General features: G+C 44.3%; 2 protein-coding genes across 18 annotated transcripts in view; one reads left to right on the top strand and one right to left on the bottom strand.

The window, feature by feature from the left end:
• Window positions 1–19,884, bottom strand: part of RECQL5 (RecQ like helicase 5) — a 39,249-nt gene that overhangs the window by 10,272 nt on the left and 9,093 nt on the right. The window contains exon 9 of one of the 9 annotated variants that reach the window (XM_074888899.1): window positions 14,641–14,747. The exons of the other annotated variants lie outside the window; for them this stretch is intronic. Coding sequence (XP_074745000.1) covers window positions 14,648–14,747 — 100 coding nt within the window. The 3' untranslated portion in view covers window positions 14,641–14,647. The remainder of the gene's footprint in view (window positions 1–14,640; window positions 14,748–19,884) is intronic. 9 annotated transcript variants of the gene reach the window in all.
• SMIM5 (small integral membrane protein 5) lies at window positions 1,946–18,472 on the top strand. 9 transcript variants are annotated; one of them, XR_012631507.1, is made up of 5 exons: window positions 1,946–2,597; window positions 8,675–8,760; window positions 10,976–11,129; window positions 12,520–12,845; window positions 17,764–18,472. XR_012631507.1 is itself a non-coding variant. In XM_074888913.1 (4 exons), the coding sequence occupies exons 3-4, from the start codon at window positions 11,003–11,005 to the stop codon at window positions 12,639–12,641; spliced, it is 249 nt and encodes an 82-aa protein (XP_074745014.1). In that variant the 5' UTR covers window positions 1,946–2,597; window positions 8,675–8,760; window positions 10,976–11,002; the 3' UTR covers window positions 12,642–13,776. The 9 variants fall into 9 exon arrangements, 2 of the variants coding, with proteins under 2 accessions (XP_074745014.1, XP_074745016.1); XR_012631504.1 differs by having other exon boundaries at window positions 17,761–18,472; XR_012631506.1 differs by having other exon boundaries at window positions 12,520–13,481.

The following is a 19,884-nucleotide window of genomic DNA, read 5'->3' as shown; positions in this document are numbered from 1 at the left end:
CAACAGAGGAGAAAATTAAGAGAGTGAGAACTTCACTTATTCTTATTATAAGCCCTTTAAGGCATGTCTGAACTTGCCAGAGATCTAACAAATGCAGTTTCCGTCTTGTGTGCGTGTGTATATGTGTTTGGGGGGAACATAACTGCATGTCTACCAAAGCATCACAAACAAACCCTGCAAGGGTCTACGGCGGCAGCTGGCTCACTCATTCCCATGGCCTGGGAGGTTCATTTGCCAAGCAGAGGCAGCAAAGCAGCAGGTTACAGATTACTGTCGCCATAGCAATGAAATGGGTGTGCTGAAGCGCAAAGGACCTGGCGCTGCTCAGGTAAGGCGGGCTGCAGCAGCCTGGGGTTGCACTGGACAGTGTCGGGCACTGAAAGCTTAGAGGGCTACTACAAAGCTGGCTTTATATCCCCCCGCGGAGCCGCACTGACTCGCTCTCCTCTTGCACTCAAAGAGCTCCTTTCACATGGTGGGGAAGGGTGGGGGGACCAGGATGGGGACAACACATTCGATCCCCTTGTCCTGCCTTTCCAAAAGGACTGCTGGTGCTGCCTGTCCTGCCAATGCAACGTGACTATAGAAATGTCAGCGAGCTGCAAGTCAGCTTTTTGTCTCCCCAAAAGAAAACAGGCAGGCATTCTCATTAGTCCATGTCTCTTTCTCTCGCACGCACTGATCTGTATTAGAGTTAACCGAGGCATACAGTAATGGTCAGGCCCTCTCCTCACTCCTACAGCCTGCTCAGCAGTCTTATGCTGGGGAGGGACATCCACACATACCTCTGTCCCTTAATGCAAACAAGGGAGATGCCCCAAGGGAAGGCTTTGGCGGAAGCAGAGATCAGCTCTGAAGTCACTGGAATTTGGAGTTCTAGTTTCTAACCCATCAGGCTCGTAAAGCCAAGCCCTTTCCATCCAGCCTCCTGTAACTGCCTGCATCTTCCTGCAGAATTACCCAAATCGGGGCCACAGCCCCACTTTAGCCAACGGTGCTCATGAGTTGGGTCATAATGGAAATTCAGTTGCAGACCTAAGATTGCTGTCCTGTAAGTCAAGTCAAAAGGCCAAAACCAGAGTTGCCAACAGGGATGCTGGGGGTAAACACAGGATTAATGCTTAACTGAACACAAGAGGACCTGAAACACAGTTAGGTATGCATTAACATGTGGCGAGAAAACTTCCCGAGTCACACAAGCACCTGACTGATGTCCACGAGATGGAGAGCTGATTTACATAAATTAATGGTAGTTTGTATTATTATAGATGTCCTAAAATTATTTCATCTTTTAAATATGCAACTGTATTAACTGCCTCCCCCACCCTTCAACGGGAGTATGTATGACCTGACCACTGGTCTTTAAAGTGTCTAAGGAAAACCATTTATTTCATTTGAGACATCCTACCCTGATTTGACATCATGGGATAAGATGAAGAGCAAATAACAATCCAGTTTACTAACATGTTTTTGTCTGTGGCAATACATTTCAGAAAAGTGCTAAACTGACCACAGGGCTGCCTGCACCATGTCTCCTTTTGGTACTCCTTGATTTTGTACCCCAGCTAAAACAGGAGCCCTACTCCTGCAATTAGTAGAAGCAGATGGTCAGAGAAGAAATAAGTCACATATTCCAAAAGAAGCTTTGCCTCTCCCAAAATATACCAGAAAAAAGCATTCTCTTGTATGAGCCAAAGAAGGGAACACAGCCTCAGAAGAGCTCCCCCTAAAAAAACCCCAGCAAGTCTTGGAATTAAGCCAAGAAATGAAAGCATTAAAAAAAAAAGACAAAAATCATACGAGGACAAATTAGTTACGTAGATGCCAGTTGCTGAACAAAAGCCATTTAATGAGCTTTATCAAACAGAAGAGCAAATTACGAGGCTGATGAGAAATTATCACTTTGCACCTGTCTGAAAGACTCTGTAATATCGTCTGAACTTCAACAACCCCCTGAGACAAGACAGTGGGTGTCAGCTGTCCCCAGAATACGAGAAGCAAAACGCACGGCATCGAGACAGTAAACGACTGGGTCAAGGGCACAGAGCATCATCCCTGTCCCGTCAGCGCCAGACCGTGCTGCACCGTCCTTGCGATTACTCGCTCTGCCCCTTCAAAGAACACAGGAGAAAAGCTCCTTCCCCGGGGAGTCCGAAGGAAACTGGGCAGCATAAAGAAAAGTTAATTGTTTTACCACACACCCAAACTATCGCAAGGAGAGAATCAATTCAAGTCTCGCTCCAGAAAAAGCTGTAATTAAAAGGGAAAAAAGTAAAAGACCTTGCTCGGAGGAGATGCACTGAGGAAGCGAGCAACAAGTGGTGGCACTCGGGCGCCTGCACCAGCGGCTGGCTCAGCCTGGGGAGGCTCCGCCGCCCGCCCTCCCTCTCTGGCACACATGTAACACGAAACTTCGTATCTCCAGGACAACCAATAACAAAAAAAAAAAAGGCAGAGACAACAGCTGGCTGTCAGCAGCAGAGCAGAGAGGAGCCGAGCGAGGAGCGAGACACAAGCCAGGATGAGGGGAGAGATGACGTGAAAGTTTAAGAAGACAGAACAACAAGAGGAGGAGAAGAGTTCGTGGCGCGGCTGGGGTAAGGCTGAGCTATTGCTGGTGTTCGGTCAACCGTAGCACCTTAGCATTCAGCTAGTTAGCAAGTAGCTGGAGCTTTTGTAGCTCTCTGTCTGGTGAACTGCAGAATCAGCCGTTGAGCAGAGCTTGCTAGCCGGAATTGGTTTGCAAGGGACACTCAGCAAAGGTGGCGAGAGAAAAGCTGTTAATAGGATTGCAGAAAGCTGCGCTGCTGCCGGACCGCTAACAAAAGGAACCAGCCTGCAGTCCTGCAGTGCTTCCACAGTCAGAGCAGGAGTAAGCAACTTCTTTGCTGATTAGAAAGGCTGTCTGCTCATTTTTCTGTTGCTGTTATGGAATGTGACCTTAGCTGATAAGCAGCTCTAGCAGAGGGCACTCGCCAGACTGATGACTTGATATATGAATGCTTAGTGCAGGCAAGAGAGCTGGTCTGCTCCTCCGTGCGAGTAGTGTGTGTGCCATTAGCAAGTAGCTGCCAGGGCAGGCAAGAGCAGGCAAGAGCATGTGAGACCAAGTGGGTGCCAGCCACAGCATTTCTCCAGAGCTCCTCCCAGCTGGAGCTAAGTTTTATCCCCCAAATCCTGAAGCAAACAGAGAGCTTGGAAAACAAACCCTGGTTGGGGAACTAGCATACTGTGCAAGTTAAGCATCTGTGTCCAATAGAAATAAACAGATTTTACACAGCTTCTAACAAGAGCGTTTTAAGGAAAGAATCAGCTAGTGTATGAGGCACAGATGCTGGTTTACTAGTCAAAACAGCATGAGAAACCACTGCTCTGAGAGAACACATACAGACACATACATGGTCTGTGGTTTGCAGTAACGAGACCATCAGGTCTGAATGCAGTGAGAAGGAAAGGAAGAGAAAAAGGATCCCCCAAATCCATGAAATTATAGAATCATAAAATCATTTAGGTTGGAAAAGACCTTTAAGATCACTGAGTCCAAGGCTTGGTTTTACATAGAGCGGCGTCCCACAACCTGTGCTCCTATCTCCATTTTGCTGCTGGGTACGGGAAGGGGGGCTGGCAAGGAGACAGCCCATAAAACCCCTATTTTCTGCCATCTGAAGCCGATTACTCACTTTGGAAGCTCTTGCAGCTCCTAGCACAGAGCTGGGACCCCTTGCCTCTTCCAGGAGGCGCTCGGACAGTCAGCTGTTTACAAATGGGTAGAGAGAGAGGCAGAAAGCCAGTTCTCACAGAAAGATGTCTTCTCGATCCTACACATGCCTGTAGGGAGGAATGTTAAGGATCAGGTATTTCCACTTCTCTCCATTCCCATTAACGTGGAAGGGAGGGCAGGTCTTTCTGACCTACGTGTTGTATAAACACCGAATTGGAACTGCCTGTGTGGGATCTAGTAGTTAAGAGCCACACGCCTCCAGTCTAGCCCTAGGTTCAAAAGGGATGGAGGGAAGTTTCCACCCTGCTAATGAAGGGTCTCTGTAGGTTGTTTGTTGCAGTTAAGATGGTTTCTCAAAGTACGTGAAAAACAAAGTTTAGGGGGAAAAAAAAAAGGGAAGGAGGGAGGAGCAAGGGAGAAGGGCAGGGGAGGGAGGGAGGGAGGGAGAGAAACACGCCAAGTTTTCCTCGCCAAAAGAAAATCTTAATGGGTTTGGCTGGGGGCTTGTCCAGCCGCAGCCGTGTTGTACATATGCGGCGGGGGGGAATAAGCAATATGAAACACATGTCTGGATACAAAGCAGGACATGGCTTGTGTTGCAGCTGTCATAGTGCACGGGCCTCAGCCTGACGGCAATGCAAAAGCGGTTGTGGGAGTGGAGGTACAAAATAAACCAAGTTTGGTAGAGCAGATCCTTTCTGTAACACAAACCCCTGACCCACACAGCTTGTGGTGGGCCAGCGAGCAGAGCTGGGCAAGCGGAGCAGCACCCACCCCTCACCTCCACGCAGGCTCTTACCACCACCCCGTGCAACTTCAGCTGATACAGTTTCTAACAGCTTCTTCTGAGGAAGCAGCTGTTGTAGCCTTCAGTTTTTAGTTCCTATACCCAAATGGCATCTTTACTAGGATTGGACCAGCACATTTCAAAAAACTCAAAAATTCCTGTCATTTCTGAGACCTATAGGTCTAAGACCAGTCAGGGCACAGAGGTGACTGAAAGAAGATGGAGGTGTTTCCAGCACTCCCAGGGGGCTCCAGCTGCCTTACCTCAAACACCAAACTACTGATAGATCCCAGTATATTTGTGAAGTAACTATTTAAAATGCTTTCACAGGCACGCAGCTACCTGTCAGCTTCCTGGGAAACGGTTATTTTGCTAATATTGTAATAGACATTCAGGTTAGATTCAAGCATCAGCAACCCTAAAAAAAGTTCTCTTGTAGAAGAGCTACAGGTTTATTTTTAAAATTGACCTTTTCCTTTCACTGGATGGCTCTGTGCTTTGGTTTCCCCACTTAAAAATGAGACTAGTAGTGAGGAATTATCTCATGGAGTTTTGTGGACTTGTTTGTGGGATGGACTGGAAAAAAACAGGGTGTTCTGTAGAGGTGTAGAGACTCTCAGTTCAGTGCCCCAATGGGTACCTCAGCTACTGAAACTGCTACTACAGGGAATTCAGTGCCTTTTTATATTAATCTAATATTAGCTTGTAGGGGAGGGCAGGAACATTTATGGTGCTGCCTCAAAACCAATCTCCAAATAGTGGTTGGTGGAGATGACAGGGTATTCCAGCCAAATGGCTACCCAGCCAGGGCAGCTTTATAATCTGAAAGAATGTATGGCCGCCTTTTCCAGACCAGCTGACAAAGTCAAAGCTTTTCTCCCATGCCACTGAGCTGCAATTTACCAGTTTGGGTGTGTGCTGTTAAAAGACTGAATTCTCTTGATACTTGAAACTATTTTCATCTACTTGGGAATGAATTACAGGTCTGTCTGACTCCTTTAGCTCCCCTTTTAGGAAAAAGGGCTTGTCTGTGAACTATAGATAAGATTCACATGGCTGGTCAACTACAGTCATGGCAGCAAACACTGCATTAACAATGATGAGGGAAAACCATGCACTGATAATATGACTACATTTCTATAGCCCTTTTCATCTCAGAAGTACATTACAAACTTAGAACAATAAACAATCATACAGGAATTATTACATGTTCTGCCAAAATGCATCTAAGCTGTAACAACACCTAGCAGCCCCACACTGTTTTAGGACAGGAAGCATTGCAGACCTTAACCATACAAAATCAGAAGCATGCTTCAGGAACCCAGAACAAAGCTGGTAGGTGTAGGAACTGGCCAAACCTTCACGTTCTTAAGAAAGTGGCCAAATACAGTGAGAGTTTATTTTAAAGTTTTAGACCAGAATAAAAAGCATCCTCTCCCCTTCAGCTGCTCAGCACTCTCCTTCCACAAGGCTGGGATTGCCTTCTAAAATTTTCTACCAAATAAGCTACCACAATCCGTACAGGCTTCCCATCCTATTATTGGTCCAATTTCAACCAACTTATTTGACTTGTCTAAGAACACCACAAAGTATTTGCTTCTCCACAGCCACAGTCTTGGGAAAAAGACAACGTTGCAATGAGAATGTTGCCCTGGCATTCTGCTTGCTTGGGCACCTCCGGGAGGTCCCACTTTGTAAGGTCTCTGGAGCACTGGTGATGGGGCAATGGGCACAGTGGAGGATATCCAGCTCACCTTCACTGGGACTTGCCACGTTAGGACTAGAGGTGTTGGCAGCTTCAGGGCATCCCCACCACCAGATTCCCCCCTCCAAAGCTTTGTCTCCATTTTTACATTACTATAGCAACAAACCCATTTTCCAGAGGGAGCACAGTAAAACCAATGGATCAGGATTATGTCAAGAGAAATAAAACCCTGTGGAGCATGGTTGGCTAAGGAGCAACCAGGAGTGGAAGCCATGCTTTCATGTACTTTCATCCTGAACAGGCTCAGTGACTGAATGTAACAAGCGGTTAGCAAGCAAAGGCCATTTCATTTTGTAACTGCAACAAAACCAGGGATTTACTGTCTTTCTATCTAAACATTTCAGAGCGTGTTAGAGACTTGGACACACAACAATTAACAAACAAACATCTCATGGTGGTTACATGTTCCACTGCTTTGCAGAGATGAGGTCACCCAACAGAGGGATGGATGACTTACCCCAGTCACACAACCAGTAAGCATCACTGGCAGGCCAGGAAGACTGCCTGCATTTACTAACTTCCAGTCCTGGGGCTAAACCACAAACTCAAATTCATGTTCTTTGCACTGAAATAGGCTGCTCAAATGCCACCAGGGTTATGACTAAAGAAGTGTCTCATTCCTCAGCAGTAAACTGAAGCTCACCCACTCCCTACAGTTCAATTTTTGATGCACCTGTGTAGACACACAGATAGGATACAGCTTTCCAAACCAAAGTCAGACCAAAACCACCCGATTAATTTATATCAGTTCCGAAATACTTACAGCAACTTGACTAGCCTAAGGCAGACAGAAGGATGTGGGACCTCACCTTACATGGTTATCTCAAAGCTTTTTCTTGCTTGAAGCTTGGAAGCTACAAAACACAGCCAGTTCACAGTACAACAAAACCCTGACCAAGGCTCTTCTCTTGAATGTCTAGATTGAGGCCTTTTAATGGCTTTATTCTCAAGAGGGCTGAGCTGCCAACTTCTTTGAGTGCTTCAATATGGCTTAAGTCCATTAGAACAGTTCAGAAAGATAATTTCAATGCTATTATGGCAATTTTCACAGCTTTATTCAGGGGCACAGCAAGATTAATCTGCATTAAAAACAAGCATTAGCACTTTCTGGGAATCTAAATCTACAGAAGCCCTAAACATAGGACATACTACTTTGGTTTTAGAGGGTCATCTAATCCTTTTGCTGAGCAGCACACCTGCAGACATCAGGCATCCCCCTGCATTATTACTGGGCTCTCTCTTTTCATCCAAGGCTAACGACTCAAGGCACATGGCAGACTCTGCTTTTTTTTTCCCTCAAAACCAAATAAACCCAAATTAGAAGATTTGTTTTATTCCCTCCCCTGCCAGGCCTTGTAACATAGCGGAAGGCAGAAAGAACTGATGATCTAGTCCCACTGGCAACACTGGATAGATGAGTTATTTTTTAAAGAGCAACCATGAATTTCAGGTTGCCACACCACCCCAGCAGGAACTTCCAAACTGCCCATCGCAAGACATCACCATTGTGTTCACTTTTTTTTCTACGTGTGTTTCTCATATTGCCTCTCTTCACCCTATTTTCACTTCATATGATCTCTAGCTACAGCTATAGAGCAAAAGTTCATGACTTTAGTCTGACAATGCATTATGAACACTACATTGCACAGTGATCATTCAGCATTTCTTCCGTAACAAGTTTCATCAGCTTTACTGTCCTAACAGCCGTGTCTCCTCTACTCTGGAGGGTTCCCATCCTCAGTGGATGCGGTTTTGAGGAGGGACAATGAGCAAGGAGAAGTTCCCAATTGAGAAAAACACTAGCAGACAATTATGTTTGCTCCAAACCACACAGAACGTGTGAAGTGCTTGGGTGGTTGTTCTAGGCTTTAGAACAGCACTCCAATCTTTGAAAGTAAACTGTCAGTTAAGACAAACAACCTTACGTTTCAAATCTCTCAAGACTTGCCCATTTTAACAATAATTATTACAGTTACTGCTTCAGCCAAATATACTGCACCACCTGGCCTTTACTACTGCTGGTGACCGGGAGCTTACTTGAACACATTATAATAAATAAAAAGGAATTAAATCCTATGGCTCCACTCTAGAATTTGTAAGTAACATCATCACTGTTGTGTTGTACATGAGGAAGATAAGGCAGATGCATAAACCAACTTAGTTTAAGTTACACAGCACTAGCCTTACCTTTATGCTAATCTCTAGGGTAAGATCTTGTTCTGTTGAAATCAGTTGGAAAAAGATCACAATCAAAACTAGCCCTGACCAAAGACTTTACATCACTAGTAGAATAGAAGATACAGAAGTCCATGAATACAACTAGCTTTCTTGGGGGAGTTTTACTTTTTTTTTTTTTTTTTAAGTAGTCATTTATTCTTCACCCTTTTGCTACGCTCCACAGGCAGAAATCACAAAGCAGCGAGCGCCCTTCGAACCAGTGTGCAGTCAGAAGTGCAGTCAAGCAGAAAAACATTTGCTTCCTCACAGGTAGGTTGGTGACTGCACCACCAACATCAAACTTTGTCCTGAACAAGTTCAAACTAAGGTAAACATTCCTTGCAATCTTTAGAATAAAACCTCCTTCACTTAGCTCCAGATCAGGTACCATGGGCAGAGGAATGTCCATTACTGAGACAAGCTCTTATCATTTTAGGCTAGGCACTTGGCTAATCCACGTGGAGTTCTACAATCCTAATCAGTAATTTTACACTGTACACCCAAACTTCAGAAGCCTGACTCTTATACTTGCTGCTTCTGGTGCAGCCCAAAACATGGCACAAAAGGTTACAGCAGATTCCTTATTAGGAGAGCTCCTGGGCTGGCAGAAACACCTCCAAAAGGAACAAACATTTTCAGAATGTTAGAGCCAGAAATACTTATTTTTTTAAAAAAAGTTTTTCTTCTAGAGCCAAGAGCAGAAAATACAAATCACTTCACCTCTGCCTGCACCACCATCTCTTGGAATTGAAACAAAACTGGAAACCTGCTGACACACAATCCTCCAGCACTGTGCGAAGAATAAAGCAGCCATTTTTTTTGAGCAGCTCGTTTGGGGTACAGCAATCATCTGGACAGAACTTTTTCACCCTAGTCTCAAAAGTGACCCTTTCAGGTCAAAAGGCCATAGCTATGCCTCCCTGCTAAGTTGCACAGAGATCTTTCTGTAGATGTAGATTTTCCATCCACACCCATCCCTAGGAAACCAGCTGGTTCAGATTTTTATTCCTTAGCTTGGATTTAAAAGAACAAAGAAAACCCTTTTTGAATTGCATAAACATACAAAATGTAATTTAACTTGGCACTGTAGTATTTAAGCCCAGCATGCAAAGAAACAGCCAAGGTCTCTCCGTCCTCAGTGTGTTTAGAAAAACTGAACTCCAAGCATCCATTTGTTTGAGTAACCAAACCAGATGTGGAGTTATGAACTGGTTGGCTTATTCTGGAAGTAATGTCTTGGTCACGTGGCTTTGTGTTATCGTCAAGACTAGGATATTGAATTGCAGTGTTGAAGTCCTAAAACAGTGTTGACTATTACAACAGACGCAAGCTAGTACATTCTGATATAATAATGACATAAGAGTTATAATCCATCCAAGCGTTCACCTGTCCAAACACTTGTTTTAGGTGAAACAGTGGATATTTCTCAACAATATCCTATTCCAGTTACTGACTGAAGTAAAATTTGAACTTTCATAGCTCTCATGCAAGCTTGTTTGTTGCAGTGCCTTCCAAAATCTTGCTCACAGGGCAAAAGGAACAGCAAATATTGGTGGCAAAACCAAGGCACTTAACTTTGACCAGACTCATAATATTTTGAAGTAACAATAATTCCTGGTGATCATTCTGAGAATAAAGAAGGTGTAAGATTACTGAGCAGGGCAGGAGGGATTAGTTCCACAATGAAGTATCTCCCTGACAGATCCAGGGGCTTTTGCTTTGCTCATCACCAGTAGTGATTGGTGGATGTCCACTGTTCAATTCATATATTGCTCAATTAGAACAGACTGTGGCTTAAAAGAAAAAAGCTACATTTAGTTACCATATAAAATTTGCAGTCATCTGTAAGAACTTGAAAAGCATCCAGCTGTCCCCACTGAATGCAGACTTTAGCTTTTAATATCACTTAATAGCACTTAATATCAGTAAAACTGGTTGATAAAACATTATTAATGGTATTGCAGTGAGGTGTTGAAGTAAGTGCCTTAGTTCTTGAAAGGGCTTTCTGTAGCTGAAAGTGTGAGAAGTCTTCAAGGGAGTCTACTTTGTGTTAGTCTGTAAAACACAACTGAAAACTATGTACCACTGGAGTTCAGCATTTGGAATTCAAGTCAAGTTAGAATTGCGTTTTTTTCTGGAAGGACAAGTTAGCACAACTGGAAAAAAAAAATACTTTCACTGGATGAAAGCCAAGGGTAGCCACTGTCCAGTTCTAACTCTATGCCTGCTGAAATAAGTGTCCCTTTAGAAGAAACACCATTTTGCCTTTGCTCAAGTGAACAAAGACACCCTCAGAGACAGATTTTGAAATTAAAACAGTGCCAGAACACGTACACAATTAAGAGTCCTCCACCTTAGCTACTGGGAGCAAGGACTGAGACCAGATAAACTTGTTTTCCTTGTGATCACCAGCTCTATAAGAAGGCTGGCAGCTTCCTAGCATTAGTCAGTGAAAAGGTTTCCTCTCTATTTGGTTCTTCTACAGCATAAAGCCTGGAGAGGTTGAGCCAGAATGTCATCTGAAGGCTTTCTGAAGGAAATGCAAACCATTGGTGAGAAGTTTCTCCTTAAGCTCCAGAAACTGCCCAAGGCTGACCCGGTGGAGATTGTGTCATTTTGTGTGGTTCTTCTGTTTATCGGTGAGTTTACTGGTGGAGGCCAAGGGGTGTCAGAATGTCTCTGCTCTTCTAGGGGGGCAGCTTGCTCCACAATCTTTGTTGGTGGGTCAGAGTTGTTGGTAGTTGTTTTCCAGGCTGTGCTCTGAGGCCCAGTTTAATTTTGAGGTAATTTTCTAATACTCAGTGTGTATCTCTACATGCACGCAGAGCACAATAAGCAACAAAGCTCTCATATTTAAGCAGTATTTTAACCAACCCAGAGCTGCTGCAATGTTTTGATGCACAGGACACAGTTTATGACTAATGGTGTTAGGGCATCTTGCTGCCGCAGGAGACACTTAAAGTCTGAGACTCTGAGTGTCATTCCTGTGCCCACTTCAGTGGAAGCCAGTATGCTTCAGATGAGCCTGTTTATTCTCCTCTGGTAATGGCAAGATCCCTCCTGCTGCTCTGTGTGGGGATGGCATGGAAGGAATAACAAAGAGCTGCTTGATCAAGGGGCATGAAGTTTGTTTAGACAGTGGGAAAACAAGCAGGAAGGAAGGAAGGCCCTGCCCCTCAAAGAGGTACACTTTGCTCCCAGCCAAAAGGAAGGGTGTACAGCCAGCCTGGACACTCCTCCCTGGGCTGGAATTCAGAAAGACACACCTGCTGTTTTATTTGTTTCATACCTACAGCTGGTTCCTCACCGGTCCAGTAACCTGGCAGTCCAGCTCCAGACTTTTAAGGAGCACATGCACGCACACGCGCACGTTCACGCACTCTTTCGTGTTTTGCAGGATTAAACATGCCATCCTTTTCTATTCCAGATGAACAAAAATAGCCCTCCCAACACCAGCCATTATTCCTAGTGTAGAATAACAGTAAGTTAGCCCACTGCTTTGTGAAACAAAACCCTGCATCTGAAGTATCTATTTTTTCAAGCTAAATACATAAGAAAGAGTAAAGTCAACCAGTCACAAATATCTATCCTTATTGAAGGGTACACTGCATGTACTCTTCAGAAATGCAACTGCCAGTTTGACTAACCAAATCCTCTCAAGTTGCCTCTGACACAACTATGGGGAGAGCTGGCATCTCCATACTTTCCAGGCACGCAGCTCCACTTAGTTACTGCATGTCAGCTCTGAAACAACAGCCCATTAGGGAGGTAAGGATATACCCCCATGTGGTTTGGTACCTAGCTCTTATGATCATGAAATATCCAGTAATGATTGTCCAGATTAAATGGATAACTAATACGAGGGAGCAGGAGCTTAGGAGGAGGGAGGTGGGATATAGGGCAAAAAAAATTGGTGAGAAACCAGGCTTTGTTCATTCTATTGCTCACTGAACAACTTGGAGGAGACATAGGGTTTCTGCAATGATTGCTCCTACACCATAAAGCAATATCCTCTGCTTCTCTTTCTAGTTACTGTCCTGGTGCTCATGATCATTGCCTGCAGTTGCTGCTGCTACAGCTGCTGCGGCTGCGACAGACATCCTGACCACAGACGTAGGAAGATCCAAGTCCGCCCAACTGCCCATTCATGAAGTACAACAAGAGGTGACACAACCTACTATGAAGGACATGCACGGACATCATGATTCAGTCCTATGGGAATGACTGCCTACAGTAGCTCACTGAAAATGACAATAACAATATTAATTAATATGACTCAGAGGACCAGAAATCACAGCATGGAATTCCTTCTTTCTGTGACAGCCACTACTGAGCTCTGTGGTGCTACCAGAAAGGTAATGCTCTTTTACCATAACTGTCTCCCTCTTCTGGGGTGGGGTGGGGGTACCTGGACACATGCTGCTGAGAAAACAGACAGGCTTTCCCAATGACAGCCCTGCAGCTGGGCCAGCCAAGGACTCCCTCTGTGAGCATGGAGCCACAGAACAAAGCAGAGAACACGCACCCTGCCACACACTAGGCAGCACCTACTCTCTTCACAAGTGGCTAATGCCGCAGGACGGTGCTGGGCACTAGCAAAACCCACCTGACATCACTGGGAAGTCCACGCGCTCAGTACATCTTGGATCAAGCCCAAACCTGCTCTCTTAAAAGCCATCTACAACAGACACATTTAGTGGAGATGTCTGCTGAAAACAACAAGTCGTGGACCTACTGACCCAGACATGCCAGCTGAGGGTCTGAGTACAGCTGGTAACAAATGCTTCCTGCTTGTGTCACTGGTGTTACAGTGATGTGAAATTGCCAAAGAGAAAAATCAGATCACGTGCAATACCCTTTGTAAACAGAAAGACGAAGGCAAAAGGGAAAAAACTCAGAAATGCTACGGCTTAATTTGATTGTTCTGCTGCTAATCATGCTCCCTCCCTACCCCCGTGTGGTTCTGCTCTTCTGCTTATTGCAGGTGAATGGTACGTACAGAGCATGGGAGTTCCAGATGAACAAATCCCTATCCTTACTCAAGAGACCTGTCTGCCTGACTCCCTGCACTCTGTGCAGTTTATTTTAGTGGACATAAACATTATGCCTAAGGTATGTTTATTAGCATACACAAAGGCATTTCAGAGGAGTGACATACAGTATGGTAAGCACCACTTCAGGGTATACATGCAGCCGCTGACAGCGGGCATTGTGACAAAGCAGAGCCCAGAACAGGCTGTATGGCTGAAGTTAACAAGTGCAAATAAACCCCTTTTCCATGCCGCAGCCACTGTGTATGTTTGGTTTACACTTCAGTGAACTTCAGGAAAGGATTTATGTAAGTACCAGGCTATGGTGCAGGCCACAACTTTCATAACTGGGACAGCCAAACGGAAGACCATACTGCACCTAACTCTAAGCCATTGGCCTTTCAGCCACAAATCTGAAACCAACCACCTTTATGAGAAGGTATAAAAAGTTACATGCATATAGATAAGTCGTCTTCTACCCTTGTATTCCAACTGCTAAGTGTAGAGGAGTCAAAAGGATTACACATGTATATACCAGAGCCAACATATAGCTAGAGAAAACAGTCATCAAGTTTATAACAGTGGGCTTCTAAACATGCTTCACACTTCAGAAGGGATAAAAAAAATGAAAACTTTGTAAAGAAACCTTTCTCTGATCCCTGCACCCAAATTAGTAAAAAGCACATTACATCAGTAACTTCTTATGTATTTAATGCACTTTAATTTTTGCAAAGAAACTAGATTTAGGTATTTTGCATTTTTGTACTGCTGCACATTGGAATATATCTGCAGCCAGTGACACAGAATAGTCTAAAAATTAAGAAAAAAAATACATCAAACTAGCAATGCTCCTTTTAAATTAGTAAAAAGAAAAACTTTCCAGCAGAAGATGGGGATGTTCCTTGAAAAGTAAATACTTGAGCCGCAACTTGACAACTGCCAACAGAAGGCTGCACTAGAATGAGCTACTGCATGCACAGTTACACTAAGACTAACAAAGCACCAGCCTTTATTACACTGTCCCAAAGATTTCACTCCCCATCAATATGCTAGGGTAGGATAAGATCAAACGTGGCATCAATTTACTCTAACCAACATTCAGAGGATGCATCACACTAACCTCTCTGTCAGATACGTCTTTGCTCATTCAAGGTGGTATAGGAAGTCTCTGAACCTCTTTTACAGGAGACAGGCTCAACAGACATTTCTGTGTCTAAGTCACGAGACCTGTGAAAGGACAGAGCTTACTTTCTTTTCCCAGCCCGTGCTACACAGTGCCAGCTGCAGGAATTAACAGAATCCCATTGAGAAATGTTTCAGCCGCATGGAACCAGTCTGTGCTAACAGTCAGGAGGAAGCTCAGCGGGCTGGAAACACACCAACGACTGACAGGTTGCTGTCACTAGGAACAAGCTGCCAGGCCTTATCTCAACAGGAAAAGCTACAAATACATGTTTCCCAGTGGTGTCACAAGTTAAACCACTGGCAGATACCAGGCAGGGGGACAAGAGAACTGGCTCCTGTCTTATCACTGCAAGTTCCTGAACTAGAAACAGAGAATAAACACAGCACTGTTAAAAAAAACCAAAACAAAACAAAAAAAAAAAAAGAGAAAATGAAGCAATTCTCTAAATAATTCAGGTGGCTTTCTGGAGCAGAGAAGCAGCTACCACGTAGTGGAGGGGTCCCTGGACCTATTTCTACATACTTGCCTGGACCTCACAGGCCTAGTGTTCTGCTTTGTACTATTTTGTACCATTGTACTCAGCTGGACTATTCCTATACTTGGTATTTAGGTATGCTGATTGCTTGCCTGGGCTGGGCTGGGTCTGAGGCCTTCTCGCATGCAATAGATCAGGTTGGCCTGAACAATGCCCAGCAAATCCCCAGCTTACTGCAGCTTTTCAGTTTCTGTTGGCTAGAAACGTGCCAGTCTCTGGGTCGCTGCTCACCACTCACACAAGCTTTTGTGGTTTTGGCTTCAGTCCTTACCCACATAAAGGGACTTGGAATGCCCTGAGCACTAGTGAGGATGGATCCTCTCTGTTTCAAAAAGCAGAGAGAGATTCCAAAGAGCACAGGCTAAGGCAAGACTGCTTCTAACACAGCAACTTCTGTACATGTTATGAAAGCCTGAGTGAGCCTAGAAGGAACCGCAAGGGAATACAATTACATCAGTCCTGATGATACAAGTGTTGAAATAGTTTCTTACCCTGAGGAACCTAAAAGAGAGTCAGGCCAGGCTCTCCAGCAGAAGTGGTTGAAGTTGTATTGACAGCTTAATGGAATAGCTTCTATTCTGTAACATCATCCCTCTGGTTTCAAAGTGATTTGTTTGGCTTGTGAAAAACAAGTTTCCTTTTACACACAGGCAGTCTCACACACCACACTCTCCTCCTCCCATCCCACCTCTCTCCAGCACCATCCCTCTGGTCTTCTTCAGTTAGGAAAGCAATAGGGAGTCAGTTTGACCACAGCCAACAGCAGTGCAAGACTCTGTAATGAGTTTATCCACCTAAACTGTCATGATGAAGTTTGGACTGGAGGGCAGGCTTGTTCACAGTCTCATTTAGATATGGCAGTCTCCTAATGCAGCTTACAATACAGATCTGGTCAGGATCCAGGAAACAAAGCCCTCTTCTCTCTACCACAACCTGCAGCCCTTCCCAGTTAGAGGACATAAGTGGGCCTTTACAAGCACTGGAACAGGTACATGAATGGATAAAGCCACAGAGAGGAAGAAATGTCCAAGCAACAGCTGAACTAGGTCTTTTTAACTGGGCTCAAGGCCTTTGATTAGATTAGCCACACCTTGGGAGGAAAGTCAGCTGTTAATTATTTACTGCAGTACAAACAGGCAACTTCCATACTAGCTCTGTGGGTCTTCAGGTGCAGTAAGGGGGTCCCTCACCACAGGCCAAGATCTCTTGGAGTGGGTGCAGAGGAGGCACCAGAAGAAACGCTTACTACAAACACAACAGCTTCAGGTATTTATAAAATTGCATACAACTCCTATTTCAGGAGATTAACTGTGGCTAGCAAGAGAGACAGGAACCTTCTAGGGTGTACAGTCACACAGGGTTTCTGCCTTGGGGTCTACAGAACTAGTATCTAGGCTGCCTCCTTTTTAAAGGCAAAGGAAGCTATCCAGAACAGCTTTAATCCTGTTGATTAGAGACTAGGCATAGTGATCTGCTATCATTCCAGAAAACAAAGCACAAACTGAATATATTTGGCTTCACCAAACTGAAGTGTGAGCTTGTGCTCATGGTCAAGTGTGACTTGCTGAGGATAAAATATGCTTTACATGGCTAGTTCTCTTCCTTACAATATTAAGGATACAGACATAAGGGGCAGCCAATCAAACAAATTTTCAAAAATAACAAAGATCTCTTCCTCTCTTAAGTCTGCATGGTCATATTTGAGAGAAAATGTGAGAAATAATCCATCCTTTCCCTTGAGAAGCTTTAGTAAAACCACAAGATGCTTGCAAAGAGATGCTGGATGTTCTTTAGAAAGCTGATAGCCAAGTCATTATGTGAAGTATCAGTGAAAGAGCAAGTGCGTAGAACCCACTGAGATCCCAGTTTAAATTATTGCTGAGCTTAAGTACTTCATGGGAGGAAAACTTATGCTTCTGTTGCAGAGCAACAGAAAGCATTACTAGAGCAAACCCTCTTAACAGGGGACCTTTTTTACATAACTACACTATTCTAAGCCCTATGGGGCAACAAGTTGTACATGAAGGTCTTTGCTTACTGTTGGTGGGGTTTTTGTCTGCTTTTAAATAAGTGTTCATTTAGTCTCCAGTATGTTCTCAGAGTTTAAGTGCCCAAGTCCTTTTTAGGGATTCTTCCAATGGTATCAAGCAAGTTCTCCCACTGAATACTTGTCTTTCATGCATAGGCTGTGCAGTTGACAGAGATGAAGGGTTCACACTGAACATGCTGGAAGACACACTATATTATGAAAAATATTGATAAACAATGATTAAAATAACTTTCAACCCCCAAAATCTTGTAAAGCCAGAAGCTTTCCTCTTTACATCTCTGTAGATCTGATTGTGAAACTGGCCTCAGCTATCCTTCTTCTGGTTTATGCTCCCATTTCTGTGAAGGGTGACTCTCCCTTTTGGAAGAAGGATGCCTGCAGGCATGCATGCTGATACTGGTTTCAGGACTGTGGCTGGGAGCATAGAGAGGATACACCAACATCTGATACTGTTCTTGTCTACCTCCAGCAGGGTAGAAGCCAGCATGCCATCAGTACAAGAGGCATCCTCAGTTCTGGAAGACCTAAAGGGGCGGATTGTAACAAGTGACTGGGCTCTTGGAGGGCTAGTGGTGATTGGCACCTTCTGTCTTGTTTTTATTGCTCTCCTCTTGTTTGCTGCCATCTTTGGGTGCTGCTCATCTCCAAGGCACAAACACAGTGGTGCATAAACAGTGAAGCTGAGACAACAGTACTTGGAGCCCTGCAGCTAAGCAAGAATCAGCCCAGCTACTACCCAATTGTGTTGTTCACAGAAAGCTTTCTCATTGTCTCTCCCTGGGTGGTTATTTCTCCCCGTGCAACTTTCCTGCATCAAGAGCAATGCACCAATGCCAGCAAGTTGTTCTGCAAGTCCACAGCAAACTCAAACATAAGGCTGTCTGTGTTCAGGAACTGCATGACCAGCCAAATACTAAAGTCAACTTATCTCTGCCTGATTTTCATCTTTCAAGCAAAACCACTGGTTAGAGGTGGAAAATAGTCAACCACCCCCTAAAACTGATAAAGATGTCTTCCGTGGCTGCACTGACATGTTTTTTTCTCCATCTTGCAAATGGGGAACAGGGAACTCTGACCAGCAAAAGGTTTGTCTAAACCCACTCTCTAAAAGCAGCTTATACCATTGTTCTCCTGTCATACCCAGACAATAGCCTAAATATACTATGCAAAAACTTGCCTGCCAGTATACAAGTCTGTCTTTATTTGTTCTTATTTAGAACTTGCAAGGTCAGAGTTTCAGGTTTGCTTTCACTGTTTGGATAGGAAACAGAACTATATTAATTCAAAATGTAAAAAAGAAATGCAACATGGCATTCCTTTACATAGCACCTTAGTCTCCTGTACAGTTATGAGCAGGGAAGCCAGTCAGTTGTGCTGCAATATGCAACCCTGGGATGCACGCGGCGTGTTATATAGTAGGAAGAATGTACTGAGCTGGGGGAGGGAAGAAAAAGTGTGGGAGACATGTGATTTCTAATTAGGTCAGTGATATTCCCTTACAGAAATCTCTCTTATGTACCCGGTGAAATCCTATTTCTATTCATCTGAGCAAAGGAGAATATTTTTCTCTCTGTCCTTGCTCAGTCACTGCTTCACTGCTGCAGTGCAACTCTAGAGAAGGTCCTCACTTCAGAGAGCAGTCAGGCTCTTTACAGCATGCTTGAAGTGAGAGATGCTGTACATGGAGCCTAACTCATGCCCTCCCTGGGACACCACCCTGGAACGCCCTGTGACTGCTGCTGGCTTGTTCCAGCCCAGTTCTTATGGCACTAGTGTCCACCCTGAGAAATGACTGTCATGACTAACTCTACTAGTAACCAGCTTAAGTCTCAAGGAGAAATAGATACCAAGACAAGGTTTCCTGAGCTTAGCATCTAACCAGATAGATACAGCTGCCTCTCAGATTATACAAAACCCAGACGCAAACAGCCATCTGACCACTTTTGCTGTGAGCTGGTAACATGCACCAGAAGGAGCAGAGCTGCTTAGCCAAGTAAGTGGATCAAACTCTTATAGCAAAGAAGCCTCCTAGTAGCTACTTCCCAGAATCACCTTGACTTTGGGCAAAGAAATGCTCCTTCAGGTGCCCCAGGACTCAGTGTTGTGCCATACTTCAGTACAAGCAAGACTTCCCCAGAGCAACTCCATAAAACCAGGATTTGTTTACCAAACATGACCACAAGGAGAGAAGGTGCTCACCAAGACATCAGTAAAGAAGCATGTGTTACATTCACACTAAAAAAGTTGCCCTAGACAGAGGTGCAAAAAATGAAACAAAATGCAGACTTGAAAGCAAGACACATGTTGCCCATTTTCAGCTAGTGAACATATACTGCTCTCTTACTGGCAAAATTATAGCTTTGATGTCTTATCCACCATAGAATAGCAATTAGTACAATTACAGCTTACAAGTCATGAACTAAACCTGAACAATGCACGTTGCGGTTGCTAGTCTGCATTTAGATTGGGCACATCCATAATTTGGGCTTGTTTTTGAAACATTCTAAGCACCATCAGTTCCTTCTAAGGTCAAGAATCATGGATACCTAGTGCTTTGCAGAGTGGAGCTCCTGAGATTTACAGAAACGTTAAA

Source organism: Strix uralensis, chromosome 19, assembly GCF_047716275.1.
Source record: "Strix uralensis isolate ZFMK-TIS-50842 chromosome 19, bStrUra1, whole genome shotgun sequence".
Classification (NCBI taxonomy): Eukaryota; Metazoa; Chordata; class Aves; order Strigiformes; family Strigidae; genus Strix; species Strix uralensis.
This window is presented reverse-complemented; position numbering and strand designations above follow the sequence as displayed.